Source organism: Alosa pseudoharengus, unplaced genomic scaffold (genome assembly GCF_046254945.1).
Source record: "Alosa pseudoharengus isolate Yale_2024_CS ecotype anadromous, Long Island Sound unplaced genomic scaffold, YU_APseudo_1.1 YU_APseudo_1.1_scf_13, whole genome shotgun sequence".
Classification (NCBI taxonomy): domain Eukaryota; kingdom Metazoa; phylum Chordata; class Actinopteri; order Clupeiformes; family Clupeidae; genus Alosa; species Alosa pseudoharengus.
Window position 1 is genome coordinate 20,140,742 of NW_027468598.1, and position 20,394 is coordinate 20,161,135.

Sequence of the window (20,394 nt, forward strand, 5' to 3'; positions counted from 1 at the left end):
TTTCACTTTCGCTATCATTGCGAGAATAGGCTAGAATATGGAAAATGTTCCCTTTCAGTCTGATCGGCTCCAAACATGTATGGGATTTCCTTAGCCTGTGCTACACATTTCCAAGAAGTTTTGTGAAAATTGTACCGGTAGCTTTTGCGATATTGTTGACTGCCCCACCTCACCGCAGTAGGGTGCAGTAAATGGAAGCTTTTAGCGCACGCCACTAAAAACGGAAAATCATCAGGACAATCCACTCAGGGGTGTAGGCTACTCTGGAACCCTAGGTCACTAATTTGTGCGTTATTTAAGTTTGATTACATTTCAGATACGTGTTGGTTTCCTGTAGGCCTAGGATAGCGCTTTATTCTTTCTTTATTTTTCTATGTCCGAATATTGGGGGGGGGGGGGGGGGGGTTGGACATTTTGGTCATATTTGAATGTTGGGGGGGACACGTCCCCCTCAATGTCTATGGTGACTACGGCCCTGCACACACACACATTTGAAATCTTTATTTGAATCCACCAATCAAATTTCTTACAGAAAATATTCAAATATGATGCTCAGCTTTGACACTCAAGGGTACATGCCTCAGCTGGTATGGAGCAGAATTTTTACCAGTTGTTTAGGCACAGTCAGCACACAATTTCTACAGACACACACATACACTGGCCATCACACACACACACACACACACACAGAGTCATTGGCAGTGCACAGGCTTGTAGACACAAACACACATACACACACACACACTCACTACATGCACACACACAGACTCTCACTTACACAGGTATACAGGCAGATGCATTATTATTATATTAGGCAACATTCTCATATACACACACTATGCACACTGACACATGTTGTAAAAATCTGGACATCACAGGGATGCACAATTTGACCGCCTAATAGCAGAAGTACATGAGCGATGCAGATACAGACGTGTTTGGATGTCACCAAAATAATCACAAAAAGACTTTTCTTAGTGAAGTAGTGCAGACAGGTTTGTGACCTCATAGAAATCATGAGGATGAGTGTGACTTTAGAATACATGTGACTTTATAACACACTTATGCAATCTGAGTTTAAACTCAAAATCTTTGAGCAACCAAGGGGAGGGCATGTAAGACTTCTGGTTTACAAGCAGTTGCAGGGGTAGGGGACAGAGAGAAGTTGAGAAAAGTGCTTTATTTTCTTTGGATAGTATGGCATCACCATATCGCGTCAAATTGTCTACTGCTATCAATGCCATACATAGGCTGAGCCGTTAGTCCAACTTAGCCAGTGCATCACATGGCTCAAGGCTTCTTAACTGCTGACATCTTGCCTTAGGAGTGGAGAGAATATCCACATGTTTTCGAGTATTACAATTGAGGTCTCATTTGTTTGAGAAAAATGAGAATTGTTTCTCATTTTTTAATGCTTGCCAAAATAGGCCACTGGAGAGCCTATTTGCAAGCAGCAATCATCTAGCTCCAAAAAGATTTGGCACTTTTTTGCACTGAACATTATTTAATTGTGGCCCTATCCACAATTGAATCATAGCTCGTGTACAAGGGCTAATTTACCCATTTTTTTTGGTACAGCAGATGAGGAGCCTTGAGCAAGCCCACATTATTTCAGGATGGCTAACACGAAGGGATAGACAGTCACCTGTCAAACACCTTATCAGTTATCTCAACGTGATCTAGTTTCCCTTACCACATGATTTTTATTGCCTAGTTGTCAATGCCATGGTAGGCAATTTACACACAGGTTCCCTTTTTTAACTAAACAGTAATTTAAAAGTAGCCCTACATGATTAGCTATCAGTTCACGATGACGCGTTCAATTGCCCACAAACTTGCACTCCATAAATCCACTCCGCAGTTGTACTTCATTTCAGTTGCTTGTTTCACTTTGATTTACAGTTTAGTGAATTTGGTGTGGGCAGCGCCCACAGAAGCCGACCTTATTCCAATACCATCGCCCGAGAATGGGGATGTCGACATTTACGAATTGTTTTCTCTCTGCGTTTGATTATAAAACTGCAAAGTATGTTGTTGCGGAAAATAAGAAAGTTGGCGTATTATTTAGAGTTGTTCAGTTGTCTATCATAGGATACTTAATCGGGTAAGTCTGCCTGCTACTACTAAACGACTTTTGTATTTGACCTAACATCTAGCCTATTTTTGTTCTTTTGTCAAATAATACAATTAACCCAGACTATTTATTAACTGTATCTGTATCACTTGTACCGATTTGTATCGGGCAGCGAAGATGAGTTGACATTCACATTGGCGTTTTTGTGCGTCCTGGCTTTTCTCACTCCTGACTTTTTGGATTTATCCCAACGGACCTGACGTCAAGGATATTATTTTTTCTTGGTTATATGAAGTGATCTTTCTCGTTGTTCATTTGTACATTTGTCCACTGTTGTCTTTTGCATAGGTGGGTTTTTGTAATGAAGAAGGGTTACCAAGCTACAGAGGAGTCCATACAGAGCTCTGTGATCACCAAAGTGAAGGGGGTTGTATTAACCAATTCCAGCGACACAGGACTCAGTCTGTGGGGACCAGAGGACTATGTTATCCCACCTCATGTATGTCCGGGCGTAGGCTATGATAATTATGTAGTTCTAGTTAAATGTAACATTTGGCCTATTAGAAAATGCTGTTTATATATTTTATCTAATCAAGCCTAATATTGGTGGCTGTAGTTAGATATTTCCCCCATTTTTGTCTTTTCAGGGAGAAGCAAGTCTTTTCATCACAACTAATTTCATAGAAACACCAAATCAGACACTAGGAAACTGTGCAGAGGTAAGTGCACAAACAGGCAGCTATCATACATTTTTACATTCCCTGTGTATCTCTGAATTCTGATAATAAATCTGAATAGAGATGTGTTCCATGTGAATTAGTCACATCAACTGGAGCACTATTTTTGGGAAAAGTATCAGCCTCAGTTTGTCAAGCCTGTCTGTTCACATTCTTAACTTGAAATGTCATCTGACAGACTGGACTTAATCTTAACAATAACTTTAACACATAAGTAGCCTTTACAATACATAACTATTACAATACGTAACTAAACAAACATCTTCTGTGCCAGTGGTGTATTTCTATCCCGGTGATTTCATACCACAGGGAACACTAACATTTTATACTGAGAGGTTTAAGATTTAGGTACGGGTCTGTGTTTGTGTATGCTCGCCTGAGTGTCTAAGCCACTTTAAGTTCTGTAACACACCAAACCTTACACCTCATAAGGCAAACCAGTAAGACCCTGGTTGACTCAACTCTATCTTTCAGGCACTTCATAGTGCCAGTGAACTGGTATGTAAACATCCCAACTCTACACGGAGCCTCAGTCCAGTCATGACCTGCATTTTGTTCATGGTGTTCTGAAACCACACAGTCCTGACAAGACAATGTAAAGTTTGGATTCATCATTTTAATGTTCTATGTTTTTGTTATTCTTGTATAGAGCTTTAAAGTTCCTGATGGTCGCTGTCAGAACAATACTCACTGCCTTCATGGAGAGGCAGTTACAGCTGGTCATGGTATGACTTCATCATCATATAATGAGTGTTTAGTTAGGCTGTCTTAATTAACTAGCCATGTTACTATGGGGTGCAAACAACAGGACATATAGATGCTTTGCTGCTTACATAAACAGGAAATGAGTGTTATACCTTTGGGGTGTTTGGGATATGTGCCTGGGCGGGCTTTAGTGTCATTTGTTGTATCACTCAATGTCCAGGAGGCAATTACCGCAAGTATGTAAAAGCATATCCACTGAATTGTTGTCTGCTTTAGTGAAAGTGTGATTTTTTTATTTTATTTACCTGTGGTCTGTACACTGTAGGAATAAAGACTGGTCGGTGCTTGAAAGATGGAAATGAAACAAATGGAACATGTGAAATACATGGCTGGTGTCCAGTTGAAAGGAGTCAGAAACCCCAGTGAGAGCCCACTCTACTACCGCAACACTTCACTGACATTTCTCTTTGTAAATATATACAAAACAGTGAGGTATACACATCAGTGACGTTTTTGTTGTAAACAAATAATGCTTGAAAGACCACTCCACCAGCTTCCATAAAACAGTAATATTTACACAAAATTATTGCAATAAAACAGACCATGTTTTCATGTCCATGAATAGGTGAATGCCAGATGCTTAGTATGAGAGTAAAACTGTATAGAAATGAACCTCTCAACCTCTTTATTTCAGTGTGCCCCTCTTGGGAAAAGCTGAAAACTTTACCATCTATATCAAGAACTTCATCAAATTTCCAAAATTCAGCTTCTCTAAGTAAGTATGGTCATCTCGGGTCAGAGAATGCACTATTATAATCTTGGGAAAGGATGTAGTACCGGTAGCTCAAAACTACTAGGAAAATGAGAATGCAGGTTGTTGTGAGGCTAATTGTAGCCCTGCGTTGATTCCAGATCAAATGTCCGTGAGACAAACGACGACACTTATTTACAGAAGTGCATCTATGATGAGGCGGCCCATCCCTACTGTCCCATTTTCCGTGTGGGGGGTATTATCAACAAAACTGGACACAGGTTTCAGGACATGGCTCAAACAGTGAGTATACTATTTTGTGTTAATGTTTGGCAAGTGATCTATACTTACCCTCAGTGCCACTGCTGGCCATTTGGGTGCCCTAAGCCCCCCCCCCAAAACCAACCAAAAAAGTATTTTTGTTTATAATATGAATTTATTAAGAACTTTATATGATATAATATGAATTTATTAAGATAACTCCGTAATCTCCTCTAGCCTTATCTGTGTTGCCTTCATGATTTCCTTTAAAAAGTTTCTTATATCAAAAAGAGGATATCAATTATTAACAATGACAAAGCAGCTGGAACCTGCCACTTTCTCTCTCTCCTCTCGAGCGCGCTTAAGATGCGTTCCCACTTAAATGGAGTAGCATGACGTTCAAATTACATCTGCATAGTGGAGATTGAGAGGACCCATATCATCATTGCATGTAACATGCTGCTGCATTTTGACATTGTAAACGTTTGGAAGAATGAAAAGCAGTTTGAAGCAAATGTACGGTATTATATTTAATGGGTAAATGTTGGTGCCCCCGCCCCTTGGTGCCCTACGCACAGTGCGTGATGCGCGTGGTGGTAGCGGCGGCACTGCTTACCCTGATCATTTACTGACCCTAACCCTAAGCCTAACTGTATATGACCAGATGAGAACTTTGAGAAGGATTATAAAAATCATACTTGACCGATACTTGACTTGGCATTCATGGTACCCAGATGCTCCCTCCAACCTTGGACTGTGTGCTTTATCAGAGACACTATCTTGTCATTGCCAGGAAGCTGCTAAAGTCCAACTTCAACGAGGTTCAGTTCACACTGGAGATCACAATTCCCTATATGTCCAGACTCTTAAATAACAGTTGTTATTTTTAGCCTACTTGGTATTGATTTTTTATGGTAATAGCCAAACAATCCAATGTTTTAATGACTTGACTTTGAATTTGACATTGAGTGAATCATTTTTTATAAACTGTAAATATAAAGGAAAAAAACATCTGAAACAGAAACTAAAACCATAGCATTAGATTGAAGCAAGCTCTGCAGTAATCGGTGTAGGTTTTAGAGTAGTAGGGCAAGGTTTTAAATAGGCCTCCTCAGTTCAAACATGAGAAAAACACCTTCCGTCTGGACCAGTTTGATGTCATTTAGGTCTGTGAATGAGTCTGCCGTTGTTCACAGTTTTTTTCCACGTAAAACCGTGTCACATGAGGATGGAAGCTTTGCCAGTGACTATAACTGAAAGGGGGAAAATGTTTCTCAGCTGATTTTATACTAAATTAATTTATTCTTGACTGTTATCAAAATGCTATTTTAAATATGTTTGCTCATTGTAATGAACAGGGATTGACTAGGGCTGAAAAAAGGCTCTGGACTTTCTTCCAAATAGACCCACTACAATTTGCGTGCACACACACATTAGCTGTCTATCATGATACAGTCTTACAACATTATGCCAGTGAAAGTATCACATTCAAAATAGCCAGTCAGATTTTACAAAAATTATCATTATTGATTAATAATTATTATTTTGCCTTGTGCCTTAATTCAAGTATAGCCTAAACCATCAGGGACGTCATATAAATTGGGGTCTATCAGTAAATGGCCTTGAGTATCTGTTTGGTTTTTAAGGCAAAAATGCTTTGCTTATACCTACAAAGTCTACAACTTGGTCAGATCAAAGCACAGTGCATCTCATCAAGATGTGTATGGCCTATAGGGCTGGGACAACGAATATAAATACGTCGAAGCAAAATATGAGCGTTGATTCGTCAAGCATAACGTGTGCAGCTAAATATTTTTAATTTTACACCTTCAGTGTTTTCCATACGTTGACTAATCTGTGGCTGGGCACCACGAAATCAAAACCGGCCACCACACATTGATGTTCTATGTTGTAGGCCTACAATTTAAATTAATAAAGATAAGATAAAATAATTTCATTGAGCTTCAATTTTTACTCACACAGACTTTCCTCGCCCCGCCCGCTCTCTCTCGTAACGAGCCCGCTGCTCCTCCTCTGCACATTTAACAAAATATTCACGATTGTTGAAGGATTGTTGTTGCCACATAGAAGCACTGCATAGAACACAGTGGGCTAAATTGCTATTAAATCCGCTTAGCATCGTGACCATGCTGCGCAAATTTGTTCAAAACTGCTGCATTAAAGTTAAAGTAAACTCTGCTAAGGTCTTATCACAACATAGTACATTGAGGAGACTAAACTAAGTTAAGTTACAGTATGCAACCAAGCAGTATCTCAAAGCTAACGTTAGAATACTGTTTGGATGTCAAGTTTAGCATGCTTACTTGCAGCTGCTTGTATTCGTTACTCATGCAGGGCTCATTTTATTGACTCTGAATGTTTGCAAAATCCCGATGTAATTGGAAAAGTGCTTGTCCAAAGGAGAAGTACCAACCGTTATTTGAACTAACTACGTTATGAATTGCATCCACACATCAGCAGCCTTTTAACTGTGTTAATGTTAATTGCAAGGATTCCCACACGAACGTCTTAAAATGACAGCCACTCAATTAGACATACACTACTGAACTTTATTGAATGCTACCTCTGACTAAGAATGCATTACTTTGAACTTGTATATAGTGTTTTATTTTGGAATCTTAAGAGCAATAAACATACAGTATATTGCAATGTTAAAGAATTCATGTTTTTTTATTCAGATATGTAAATAAACATGTAAAAGTTGCTATTAGTGAATTAATGTGGAGATAATCGATAATCGAATCGAAATCGAATCGGACTGAAAAAATGAATCGTTAGATTAATCGATGCATCGAAAAAATAATCGCTAGATTAATCGTTTATAAAATAATCGTTTATCCCAGCCCTAATGGCCTACTCAGCTAATGTTAGCTTTGGAACTGCAGTTGCGGTCTTTGCCATAGACCAACGTCAATTGCATCAGTTAGCACTGCTGTGGGTCAGCCAACCAAAACAACCAATAGCTCTTAACATAACTGTAAGGGAACCAACAGATCTATTCCTTGTAAATGTGTGGTAGTTGTCTCCTAACTATAAACGTAAGCAAACTTCTACACAAGTAGACAATGTGACTCCTTCATCATTCAATAATGAGGCAGCAGCCTGTCTGTATTGCGCAAGGGCATCACAAAGCTAAAGCATTACCACCAAACATGCATGTGCAGCCTGTGAGGCAGGGACGTTGGAACGTTCGTTGAAACGGACGGTAGGTGTGCATGGTAGCTACAGTATAGAGCACAAACGTGGTTTCAGGGTTTTCCATCTTAACATACTTTGAGACAGAAATACTAAAGACTGACCTATCTTCTGTCTACCTCACATCAACATTTAATTATCCCATTCATGCCTACCACATTTAACTGCTTAACTAAAATGAAAAAGATAGCAAACATGGACATCACCACAAGTTACTTAACTCATGTTGACAATGGAGAAAACATGTAGCATACGTTGTTTCTGACAGAAACAAAGGTGAAAGGTTGACGTGAAAAAAGGTAAGTGTGGCATGAGGTAGTGAGATATTTGTCAGTTGCGAGAGTTGGCAGCCTTGGTGACACTGTAGCCTTTCCATTCTTCTTTGCATCCCTCATATTCTTCTTGCATCCTGCATATTCAAAATGCAATGGCACAAATGTTGCTAGTTTTTTGAATGACAATGATAACTGATAATGAAGACATAGCCTACTGATAGGCGTAAGTGAAGCATATTTATTTGGAGGGCTAGACACTGATGAAACATTAATTTAGTGATTTAGTATTCAATATGCTTTAAACCAAAACACAGATCAACATATGTTGTTCTTAAATAAGCATACTTGACCTAAGACCTAAGTAGATCTACTGATAAAGAAAATACTAAATGATATTCATAGGCAATAGAATAGTCTTTTACCAACAACCTAACGACCTAAGCTATTCATGAGTGACCATGCGTTTTAGATCGCCGTGATAGGGCCCATAGAGTTGCCACTTCCTGTAACAAGTTATTGTATATAATGGCATTGTCCTTGTTACAAATGGGTCTCATGTAATTATGTGTTCCCTCACAGTAATAACAGCTTATCAGATAACGGATATCAACATCATAAAATGATAAAAGTGTAGCTGTTACTGCTAGGCTTTCACTGAAAAACACAGAGACGCAGAGATAAGGAGGTCACATTTTGCACTCATCCAGAGTGGCTATAGCGCTACTTCAAACTTGATCTGGGCTAGATATATGCCGCAGCTTTTGCAAAAGTTGCATTTGTGCACAACAAAAGGTTGGTTTCTATAATACTCAACACAGCTTCCTTTCACACACGCGTCTTACTGCTGGGCTACACTGAGTGCGCAACTGAAACGTTAAGCTTGCGGAGAGTAAAAATGATTTTAGAAGACTAACCACCATCTCATCTGGTGTAGCCAATTCCATTTATTACAGTGGAAGCTAATTGTGGCAGCATACACTCTGTTCGACTACACACTCGGTGTATCAGTTGTGATGGAAACATCGGTATACCATCGGTATATAATCGGTATAATTGGGGTGCAAAAGTGATACCCAATTTGACGTATATAAGTACGTCTGCTGATTGTCATGCTGTTTCTGTCTACATGTTCTTCTGTGGTGAGTGGGTTATGTGGGGATAGGGTTATTATTATCTGTTATGTAAGAGGATGTGTCTTCATGTTTTCGCTCTTATGTTGCTTAAAACCACTGATGAAAGAAACCACTGTGAAAAAGATTATCCCCTTGGGACAATAAAGAACCTACTGTAACCTAACCTATACCGGGGTATGACCTTTGTGCAGACAGGTGTAGTCAAATTCAAATTCAAATTTCAGGTTTTATTGTCGCATGTACTTTGCAATACAGTGAACATCTTATGCCACAGTTGCAGTTGTACGAGGATAAAAGGGGTAAATAAACACAGGGTAGCAGGGGACCATAAATAAAGGGAGTTGAAGTAGGAAAGACTGCATAGTACCATACATAGCCATACTATCCATACATGGACACATTATACAGCCATACAGTACACACACATATGCACATACACACAACCACTATACTTGCATGTAATGCGACTATTACATAAAACCGCAGGCTCATGGTCATTGGACATGTACATTTAGGATTTCGAGAGCTTGTGGAAAAAAGTATCTGTCTCTGAATCGTTTTATGTGGGTGGAAATGCTACGGTAGCGCTTGCCAGAGGGATGCAGAGAGAAGAGGGAGTGAGCTGGATGGCTGGTATCCTCAAGGATGCCATGCCAAGGATGGACTCATTACGTCCCTCTCTGGATGCCAGCCATCCAGAGAGGGACGTAATTTCCACCTTTCTTCCTGAAGTCGATGACTATCTCTGTAGCTGATGTTCAGGGAAAGGTTGTTGTTGTGGCACCATACAGTCAGGTCTCTCAGCTCCTTTCTTTAGAAGGCCTCGTTGTAGCTGATGAGGATCACTGTAGTATCATCTGCAAACTTGATGATACTGTTGTTTTACATGCCTTGCCACACAGTCATGAGTGAACAGACTGTATCTGTCAGGATCAGTTCCAGTTCCTGTCTTGTCTTGTTCTCTCCGTCTAATGTTTTTCCATCATGTCTGCTCCTCTTGTATTCCTGTTTGCTTTGTTTACTTCCTGTGTCTTGTGCCATGTGCTCTTTTGTTTGTTTGCCATGTGTCTCTGTTCCATGTGCCTGAGTCTCTGCCCCTCACCTGATCCTTGTTAGTTTAATTATGGTTTCCAACTGAGTCTTGTTCCTTGTTCACCTGTGCCCTGTTAACCCCTGTGTATTTAAACCCTCTGTCTCCTCTCAGTCATTGATGTTGTTATGTGGTTTGCTGTAAAATTCATTGCATTAAAGATTCCGGTTTTCCTCAAACTCGCCCTGCGCCTCGGTCCAGCTCTCTACAGCCGACTGTTACAGAATAACCGACCCAAACAAGGACCCTGCAGGCAAGTGCGTAGCTCATTTTCCTGGTGGTTTTGTGAAGTCGGCCTTCTGGGGAACCCGGCACGCCATTAGAAGGTTCCCCAGTGCCTTGGAGGACGAGGGGTCGACGGAGGAGGACTGGGCCTCCGAAGAGGACGACTGGTCCTCTGGGGAGGAATGGCCGGGTCCCTCTCCCGTTCCGGCTCCAATCCCATCTCCCCGATGCCCAGCACTCGCCGCTCTAATGCCGGCTCCCCGACATACTCTGGACCCGGCCCCTCGATGCCCTCCAGTCCCGGCTCCTCGCCTCCTCGCTCCAGTGCCAGCTCCTTGCCTCACTCCTGTGCCAGCTCCCTGCGACTTCCGGGCCCTTCCTATTCCTGACCTCCCTGCTCCCATGACTCCAGTACCCGCTCCTGCTCCTGCTCCGAGTCCTGCCTCGAATCTGGCTCCAGTTCCGGCTCCAGTCCCCACTTGGGCTCCAGCACCCCCTCCGACTCCAAGCCCAGCTCTGGCTCCAGCAGCCGCACCTGTCCCGAGTTCGACTCTGGCTCCGGATCCAGTCCCGAGTTCGGCTCCGGCTCCGGATCCAGTCCCGAGTTCGGCTCTGGCTCCGGATCCAGTCCCGAGTTCGGCTCCGGCTCCGGATCCAGTCCCGAGTTCGGCTCCGGATCCAGTCCCGAGTTCGGCTCCGGCTCTGACTCCAGTCCCCGCTCCCGCTCCAGTCCCGATTCAAGCTCTGGCTCTTGATCCTGCTCTGACTCCAGCCCCGAGTCAGACTCCAGTCCCGGCTCAAGCTCCAGCTCCAGTTCCAGCTCCCGCTACGGATCTGGCTCCTCCTCCTGATCCGACTCTAGCTCCTGATCCTCCTCCGACGCAGGCTCCAGCCAACTGTCCGTCCCTGTCCTGCCATCCACCCGGCCGCCCGTCTGATCGGTCAGGCCTGACCGGTCGTCCACCGGGTCGTCCTCCTGACCCGCCGTCCCTGTCTGGCCACCCACCCGGCTGCCCACCTGACCCTCTTGCCTTGGCCCCCTCCGCCCACCCTGTTTGGACTGTTCCTGTTTTTTTTGGGCCGTCTGGAATCCGGCCCTTAAAGGGGGGGTAATGTCAGGATCAGCTCCAGTTCCTGTCTTGTCTTGTTCTCCTCATCTAATGTTTTTCCATCATGTCTGCTCCTCTTGTATTCCTGTTTGCTTTGTTTACTTCCTGTGTCTTGTGCCATGTGCTCTTTTGTTTGTTTGCCATGTGTCTCTGTTCCATGTGCCTGAGTCTCTGCCCCTCACCTGATCCTTGTTAGTTTAATTATGGCTTCCACCTGAGTCTTGTTCCTTGTTCACCTGTGCCCTGTTAACCCCTGTGTATTTAAACCCTCTGTCTCCCCTCAGTCTCCTGTCGGTCATTGATGTTGTTGTTGTGTGGTTTGCTGTACAATTCATTGCATTAAAGATTCTGGTTTTCCCTCAAACTCGGCCTGCCTCCACTTGCCCTGCGCCTTGGTCCAGCTCTCTGCAGCCGACTGTTACAGTATCGCAGAAGACTGAGGCAACAGACTCGGACTGTATCGCAGAAGACCGAGGCCAATTTTACTAAGTGGGGCCTATTGGTCAGGAAGCACAGCACACCAGCTTTGATGGTACAACAGTGTTAAAGGCAGAGCTGTAGTCAATGAACAGCATCCTGACATAGGTGTTATTTTTGTCCAGGATGACCTAGGACCTAGTATGCAAAGCGATGGAGATAGCATTATCTACAGACCTATTGTGCTTGTATGCAAACTGGAGTTGGTCCAGGAAAGCGTGTGTGTGTTGATGTAAGCTGCAACCAGTCTCTCCAGGCACTTCATCACCATGGAGGTTAGGGCGTTAGGCCTGTTAAGATAATGATTAATAGCAGAGTTGCAACGTTTTGCTAAATTTTGATGTGGGTCTGGCTCGTCAGGCCAGTATTTCTTATGAGTCAACTTTATGCAGCCTCACAGTATGTCAGCTTTATTGTATAAATATGTTTTCACTTTTTTAAAGGTAACTCTGAACTATACACAAACACAGTGTTTCCAAGCTTGTATGATACTTCACCCCACCACTATAGTGTTCTGGCAGGCTCAGGCAAGTCAAGCACGGGCCTCAATCGGCTGATCTCAACCAGCGGATGGCTCCACTGATCCTCTGCTACACATCTAATTGGCTAGATTCATTCAGGGCGCATTTTAAAGCTACTTAAGCCTATTTATTCTTTCTGCTGCAAGCCACTTCCATCCCAACTCCTCATTTGAGGTTTTGTCTTAAAGGAAAATTCAGATGTGATATTGAGCTAAAGTGTGTTGAAACATGATACCGAGTGTGAACGTATGTTTCATAGCTCATCTCGGCTAGCAGCAACTGGAATCCATGCATTTCCACAGATTTTTTTTAGAATCTGATCCCTTATCATACCTGTTCATTTGTACTCGTCGCTCGACTTATCGTGACTAAATTCAAGATGGCGGCGAATGGTAAACTTCCTAAAGGTACTGTCTGTATATATCATCTTGTAAATAAACTACCAGTGCTTTTTCAAAGTTCTCAATGTCTCGTTTTAAATGTCAGGGCCCTCGGAAGTCTACCAATGAAGTGACTTTGAGCCTCGTAAATGGTGTAAAACTGTGATTTATTTCCATGGCTAGGCCGATGCCCGAGGCACCCCCGTTGAAAACCTGTTGGTAGCATCAGCTAACTAGCGCCAGATTTGTGCAGGAGACAAGCCGAGATGAGCTATGAGACATACGTTCACACTCGGTATCATGTTTCAACACACTTTAGGTCAATATCACACCGGAATTCTCCTTTAATGTCATGTTTGTTGTGAGATTTCTTCATAGATGCGTTGTGTTCTTACACTGCCAGATACATTGTACATAGCTACACAACACAGGCTACATAGTTACATACTCATACCAGTTGAAACTGAAATGAAATGTAAGTAAAAAGAAAAGGATCATTGGAGCACACAGATGTTTAGATTGCTTTTTTAATTTATTTTAGAACTGTGCAGCAAATTAACGCTGCGATCAGAGTCAGAGTCCATCAAATGAAATATAATTTTCCTGATGTGACCACTCTCCAACCAGCCACATGCATTTTTACTAACATCATAGCACCGCACAGCAGCTTTTTTCTGGGCCACTGACCGAGACCGCTATGTGTCCTCTCAGGGTGGGGCCATTGGGATCCTGATCGACTGGAACTGTGATCTGGACAAAGGATCGTCGCACTGCCATCCCAGATACAGCTTCACCCGTCTGGACAAGACCTCTGTCAGCTCGACAGGCTACAACTTCAGGTACAGCCTCCAGCCTGACTCAGGACAGGCTCAGGCTACTGTTTTTCTTCATTCAGTCAGTACTGAGTCATTGCCTTGTGTCATGTATATTATCCTAATTTTAAGTGTATCAAAATAAACGTCAAAATACAGTAGCCAAAATACTTTATTTTTGTACTCTTTAAAGGGAGTGTTAAATAACTCCTCCATATTTGTCTGTGTATTCCATCAGTACTCTGACTCTGTTGATTACAGTTTTTCCTCAGTCACTTTGGTGCATTTCTCGAATCAACAGTAATGTTTGCACAAGAGTTAGTGCATTTCTCAAAACAATTAGTGCAAACTGCACAACATAGTGTATTACCTGCATCTTTCTCAAAATGCTTAGTTTATGTAAGTAAGTATTTATGCAATGATTTATTCAATGAAACTGTACTGGTAGTCAAACTGCTTTCTCATGTTGTCAATATGACAGTTTATTCTAGTATTACTAAGTATTCCTAATGGAAAAACCCACAAGGAAGCACTTTTTTGTGTGGCATAGGTATTTACGTAAAATTTGCACATTATTTTGTTGGGGGGGATTAATTGCAAGAGTCTGGATTTGTATCAAAATTTTTCTGTACTAGCCTACTGTTTGCTCTGCAATTTGTTGACAGACATTGTTACAGTATAAAGAAAGCAAAGCCTTCTACAGGAATGTGCAAAGGAAAGACTATAGTAATACGTTTATTTTATATAGCACCTTTCTCAAAACCAAGATCGCTTTACATAGTAGACACAACAATATTTTAACACAACAAAATAAACAAACAAAAAAAATACAACAAAGACAAGTTATCTGTATGGAGCTATGTGTTGGGTGTGGTGGAGAAGTGATGATTAAACAAAAAGGTCCTGAGATGTGCTTTGAAGAAAGGAAGAGAAGGACAGTCACAAAGAGGTGTGTGTCTGTGTGTGTGTGGGGGGGGGGTCCAGAGTTTGAGGGCCAAGGCACTGAAGGACCTGCCACCCAGGGTGGAGAGTCTGGTGTGGGGGATAGCCAAAAGATTTTGGTTAAAGGATCTGAGTGAGCGAGAAGGAGTGTAAGGGGTCAAGAGGTTGTAGATGTAGGGGGGAGCAAGGTTGTGGAGGGCTTTGAAGGTGAGTAGTAGTACTTTGTATTTAATCCGGGACATAACTGGTAGCCAGTGAAGTTGATGGAGAATGGGGGTGATGTGTGCAGATCGTTTGGTATGGGTGAGGAACCTGGCTGCAGAGATTTGAATGTATTGCATTCTTTGAAGGGATTTATTGGGGAGACCAAGGAAAAGTGAGTTGCAAAGTTGTGAGTGAGTGAGTTGCACCAAAGTCTGTCCATCACTAACAGAGAGGAAGGGTCGGAGGTGGGCAATGTTACGGACTTGGAGAGTGATTTGATATGAGGATCAAAGCTAAGGGTGGAGTCAAGTTGAATGCCAAGGTTTTTGACAACAGGGGTAGAGTGGAGAGGAGAACCATCAATGTTGAGTGTGAGACTGGGAGATTTGGAGAGCACGCTTTTAGGGCCAATCAGCAGAATTTCGGTTTTATCTGTGTTGAGTTTGAGAAAATTGTTTTGCATCCATAATTTTAAGTCAGAAAGGCAGTCAGTGAGGGAGTGTGGTGGGGGGTCAGAGGGAGAGGGAGTGGTAGATATAGTTGAGTGACATCTGCATAGCGGTGGAAGTTAAGACCGTGGCTGCGAATAATCTGGCCAAGAGGGAGGATGTATATGAGAAGAGGAGGGGCCCAGGTACAGAACTAGAAAAACTAGTTCATCACAATAGCATGTAATGACTCAAGAGACTAAATAAGTCCTATTTGTTGTATAGAGTAGAACTGTTCAGCATGGAAATAGAACAGTGCATTTTGACCAACATGACAGTAGCACTTGACAATAAAAAGTTTTTTTTCTGCAAATGACACGTCATAAACCTACAAACAGTCAACAGATCAACTATACTGACCTGCCTGTTACATCTCATCGCCTAAATACTTTATCATACTGTAGATACATTCAAAAACTCACAACTGAACTCAAGTGCGGCCCGCCGGCCAATTTTCAAAACTCAATGTGGCCCTTGAGCCAAAACGTTTACCCACCTCTGGTATAAAAGCACCAAGGGGGTTAAATATGTATTTTTCATCGTGTTGCTTTAGTTGATACATATGACAACTTTTTGAACAATATTACAGGGCAATCACATAACAGGTTCCATTTGTTCCAATTGGAGGATTAAAGTTCTGTGAGCAACCTACACATTACTTGTACTGTATCTTGTACTGGATCATCTTCCTGAATTTCAGTATCGGAATTTCGGATCACAAGAAGTCTAGGCAAATTACAAAGTCAGCACCAGTTAGAGGCTAAATTCATGGTTTTGCACATCACTGAAAGTATTGGTTTTATCAAAAATATTGGCCAGTATTTTTAAACTACAAAAATACACAACTATACATTATTTTGATACAAAATATGAAGCCATTTTCTTCAACCCAATAAAACACAAAATTACAAAATACTATGTTGTATTTGAAATATGTATAACATGTATCATATACACTGCCCATACCTGTTATATTAACAGTAGCTCTGCTGCCTCTACAGATATGCCCGCTATTACAAGAATGCTGCTGGACAGACCTACAGGACTTTGTACAAGGTGTATGGAATTCGTTTTGACATCATGGTTCATGGAAAGGTATGACAAAAACGTTTGTTGTTTTTCTGTCGTGACGCAGGGAATTCTGATTCTGAGATTGATCACAGTGGTTTACTTGTTCCCATAGGCAGGGAAGTTCAATATCATCCCCACCATAATTAACATTGGATCGGGACTTGCTCTGATGGGAGCTGTAAGTAGGGAATTATCCTGCTGTCACTGTTGACATTTTCAGCATGTCAGATGTAATTTGGCTGGATAACCAGTAGAGGCCAGTAATACCACCAGTTACCTTTGAACTGACTCACTGCCTTCACACAGTTTAGTCCTCATAGTTGTCATTGTCCTTAGTATGCCTCTACAGTGTCATTAGCAGGTGCACTTATGTCCATGATTTTTCTCTAGGGTACTGTCCTCTGTGATATGGTCTTGCTTTACATGATGAAACAGAGGACCCTCTACAGACAGAAAAAGTTTGAATCTGCGAAGAGTGGCCCATCAGACAGGTACCACCTCATTTTCTCAGAGCTTTCCAAATGCAATCATAGACCAGAATATTCTGTCTGAAATCAGTCCAGTGTACCAGTCATCTGTATTGATATGCTACATAATGATGAATATTCCGGTTTTATGAGATTAAAATGAGGCAGAAACAGAACTTTGACTGTGGAAAGTATAATTTATTTTTTATTTATTTAAAATGTGTTTATAATGCAGCACAAAATTAGTCAGTGTCAGCCAATATGCCAATGGCAGCAAATCCACAACAATAGTTTGTCACTAATATAATTACATTGGCATTGACCTGTATTTGTAGTTGTTGTGTTGCATGTCAAATCGAAAGAAAACAAATAAACTGTGTTTTTCCTAGCGATGGTACCAGTACACGGGATGGAACTCCAGAGGGACGGGGACCAGATTCAGATGAGAATCGTAAGATGCTCCGCCATAAGGAAGATGTTCCGATGACGGAGACTTCAAACTGATTGCAAGTCCACTCATTAGACTGTTCTAATGTTCTGTTAGGGTGTGCTTCCCAAAAAGGATGGTTAGATGGTTACACAGTTACAGGGGGCCCGCGGGGGGGGGGGGGGGGGTATTGGCCCAGAACTGGCAGCAGGCCCCCAGAGAGCCCCCCCCAATAATACTTTATACCCTGCATGGTTAGCACCTCATTAGCAACTTACATGGTTGGAACATGCAGTTGCGACATAACTGTTCCCGAAACTTAGTTCATGGTGCAACCTAGGCTGTCAGATGCATTGTTAAGCCATAGTTCCAACAAATGTTCACAAACAGTGTTTGAACTACAGCTCAGAGCAACAGCCAAAGACCTGAAATCAACCTGAAAATGGCTGGATGTTATACCGATGCTTTTTTGGATCATTTTTCCACTTTGTTATTTTGAATAAATAAATGAATAAATGAGTGAATTTGTGAATGTTGTGAGTTGTGAGTGAGGGATCTTGAAAAATCCCCTTTTGGGCGAACTATGCTAGTAACCATGAGGCCACCTTAGAGGAAGAAGGATTGGCTCAGAGACACATGCCCCATGGCTGTCCAGTGAGGAGGTCCCACTGTCCAGGTCTCCTACTGGAGTCAGGACAGTGGCCCAGATTTGGCCACGGTCTCTCTAATATATGCACATAGATGAAGGAACATCCCCTCTAACTAAACTTGACTGAACTCCACTGGCTATCCTCTGTATCTTCAAGAAGCTCTTTAAGACCCAACTCTTCCAAGAGTACCTTCTCTCCTTACACATCCCTACCCATCAACCTAACCCAACACATCTAACTTGCACTGACCACGCACTTCCTTTCTTTCCTCTTTTTACTAATATTCAAAGCAACACCAAAGAGTTTTTTGTACCTTAAAAAAATGTTTCCAAAATCGTTTCAGTGGTTCATCAACTTGTAACAGGGTGAACGGCAATTCTGCATTCGCTTCATGGCCCTCTATCGGCTATAACCGCACTGTGTAAGTTTGCCAGATCGGGTAGCGGATCTGTAGTTCGATGGAATGAGACATAAGAAACTACAAATTTGACTTGCATCTGATGTCGCAATACATCGTACTTTTATAAGTCATGCAAAATATTCTACCTTTTCTGTGGACATAGTTATTTGCAAAGCCAGTGCTGGATAAACAAATAGCGTGCGTGCGACAGAGGGAAAGTTCTTTGGTGTTGCTTTAAACTTCTGCACTCTCATCCTCTGGTAGTAGAATGTAGTAGTGTTTATTGTTACATAATAACAATATAAATGCTATTCCTCATTTTGTGCCATTCCTGCCCTTTGGATACCCTTTAGAATAAAGTGTGTGCTAAATAGGACAACAGATGCAAAATAGCCATTTTGGCTAATTCTGGCGCATTTACATTTTTATGTTCATTTACTTCATTAATGTCCACTGTCCATGTCTAAATAAACCTTAAATAAATTAATAAATGTGGACTTAGTAGCAGAAAAGACAAATGTGGAAAGGTTACATAACTATGTGCAAGATTGTGTTTGTGTTTGCTGTTGTTTAACATTCTGATTACTTGTAGAAAGAAACCTTTTCCCATCCTGGTGGTTTGGGACCTCATTATTGAAAGAAAAACAAAAAATATTTGAATAGTATATTTGGAATTTAATTAATTAGTTTGGGACTGAATCCCTGTAAGCCTGAAACTGAATCTAATATTTGGAAATTGAATTAATTTGCTCTGATACATAAATGATCCTCTCTGAAAATCTCACTCTCCACTTTCAGTTTGACACAATTCAGTTTTAGAATGTGAAATTCAATTTCAGTCTACTGAGATGCAACATCTCGTGGGTGAGAAGAGCAACCTGGTGCTTGATTATTTCCTTATCATGGCATCTATCAGTGGGTGGGATATATTAGGCAGCAACTGATTTTTTCCCCTGAAAGTTAGAAGCAGGGAAAATGACCAAATGTAAGAATTGAGTGACTTTGGCAAGGGCCAAATTGTGTTGGCTAGACAACCGGGTCAGAGCATCTCCAAAACCGTAGCTCTTACGGGGATGTTCCCGGTCTGCAGAAGTCGGTACCTATCAAAAATGGTCCAAGGAAGGAAAAATAGTGAACCAACAACAGGATCATGGGCAGCCAAGGCTCACTGACACTCGACGGGAGCGAATATTGGTCAGTGTGGTCCAATCCAACAGACAGGCTATTGTTGCTGAAATTGCTAAAAAAAACTATAATGCTGGCTCTGATAGAAAGCTGTAAAAATACACAGTATTTTCACAGTTTGTGCATGGGGCTATGCGGCTGCATCCCAGTTTGTGTATGGGGCTACAGGATGCGGCTGCATCCCAGTCAGGGTGCCCAATGCCCATGCTGACCCTTGTCCACTGCCGGAAGTGCCAACAATGGGCACATGAGCATCAGAACTGGACCACGGAGCAATGGACATTTTCACATGGCTGGCCGGGTGTGTGTGTGTGTCGTTTACCTTCAGAGGTCTAGGGGAGTCCATGCCTCGACGGGTCAGGGCTATTTTGGCAGCAAATTGGGTACCTACACAATATTAGGCAGGAGCTTAGAATTTTAGCGCTGATTAGAGTAGGTCAATACATACAAAATATTAACATTTTTGGTTATTGGCTGGAGAAAATGTGGTATATTTTGTGCTGTAGCCTAAGCCATAGTTATGATGATACTGCAATAAGTTCCCAACCACAAATCATAGTTTCACTTCAGATGTAGTCAAAAAAAGTGTACATTTCAGCACTCCATTAAATTATGCAGAAGTGGTCAGTGGACAGTTTGGGCTACCCATATCTGGGAAAGTATGATGTGATAATATTTGTACATGTCAGGTTTTATATCAAGAAAAAAAACATTTACAGCTCATTTTGCGTCTTATTTTTTCTTCTTCATATTTTTTGCATTAATGCCACTAGTAATATATTCATATCTGTGTA

The 20,394-nt window shown here is 41.8% G+C and overlaps 1 protein-coding gene across 1 annotated transcript; it reads left to right on the top strand.

Annotated features, from left to right (window-relative positions):
* Window positions 1–1,853: 1,853 nt before the first annotated feature.
* LOC143121823 (P2X purinoceptor 5-like) lies at window positions 1,854–17,884 on the top strand. Its single transcript, XM_076282442.1, has 12 exons — window positions 1,854–2,104; window positions 2,423–2,573; window positions 2,722–2,793; window positions 3,461–3,536; window positions 3,842–3,938; window positions 4,211–4,291; window positions 4,429–4,570; window positions 13,666–13,793; window positions 16,402–16,495; window positions 16,584–16,649; window positions 16,862–16,962; window positions 17,328–17,884. The coding sequence occupies exons 1-12, from the start codon at window positions 1,968–1,970 to the stop codon at window positions 17,440–17,442; spliced, it is 1,260 nt and encodes a 419-aa protein (XP_076138557.1). The 5' UTR covers window positions 1,854–1,967; the 3' UTR covers window positions 17,443–17,884.
* Window positions 17,885–20,394: the final 2,510 nt, after the last annotated feature.

What these genes read in the sequence shown, in the direction of transcription:
- LOC143121823 (XM_076282442.1), top strand. Translation starts at nt 1,968, where the DNA reads ATGGGGATGTCGACATTTACGAATTGTTTTCTCTCTGCGTTTGATTAT. An exon ending in CACTAGGAAACTGTGCAGAG is followed by an intron (nt 2,794 to 3,460) that starts GTAAGTGCACAA and finishes ATTCTTGTATAG; the next exon opens with AGCTTTAAAGTTCCTGATGG. An exon ending in TTCAGGACATGGCTCAAACA is followed by an intron (nt 4,571 to 13,665) that starts GTGAGTATACTA and finishes GTGTCCTCTCAG; the next exon opens with GGTGGGGCCATTGGGATCCT.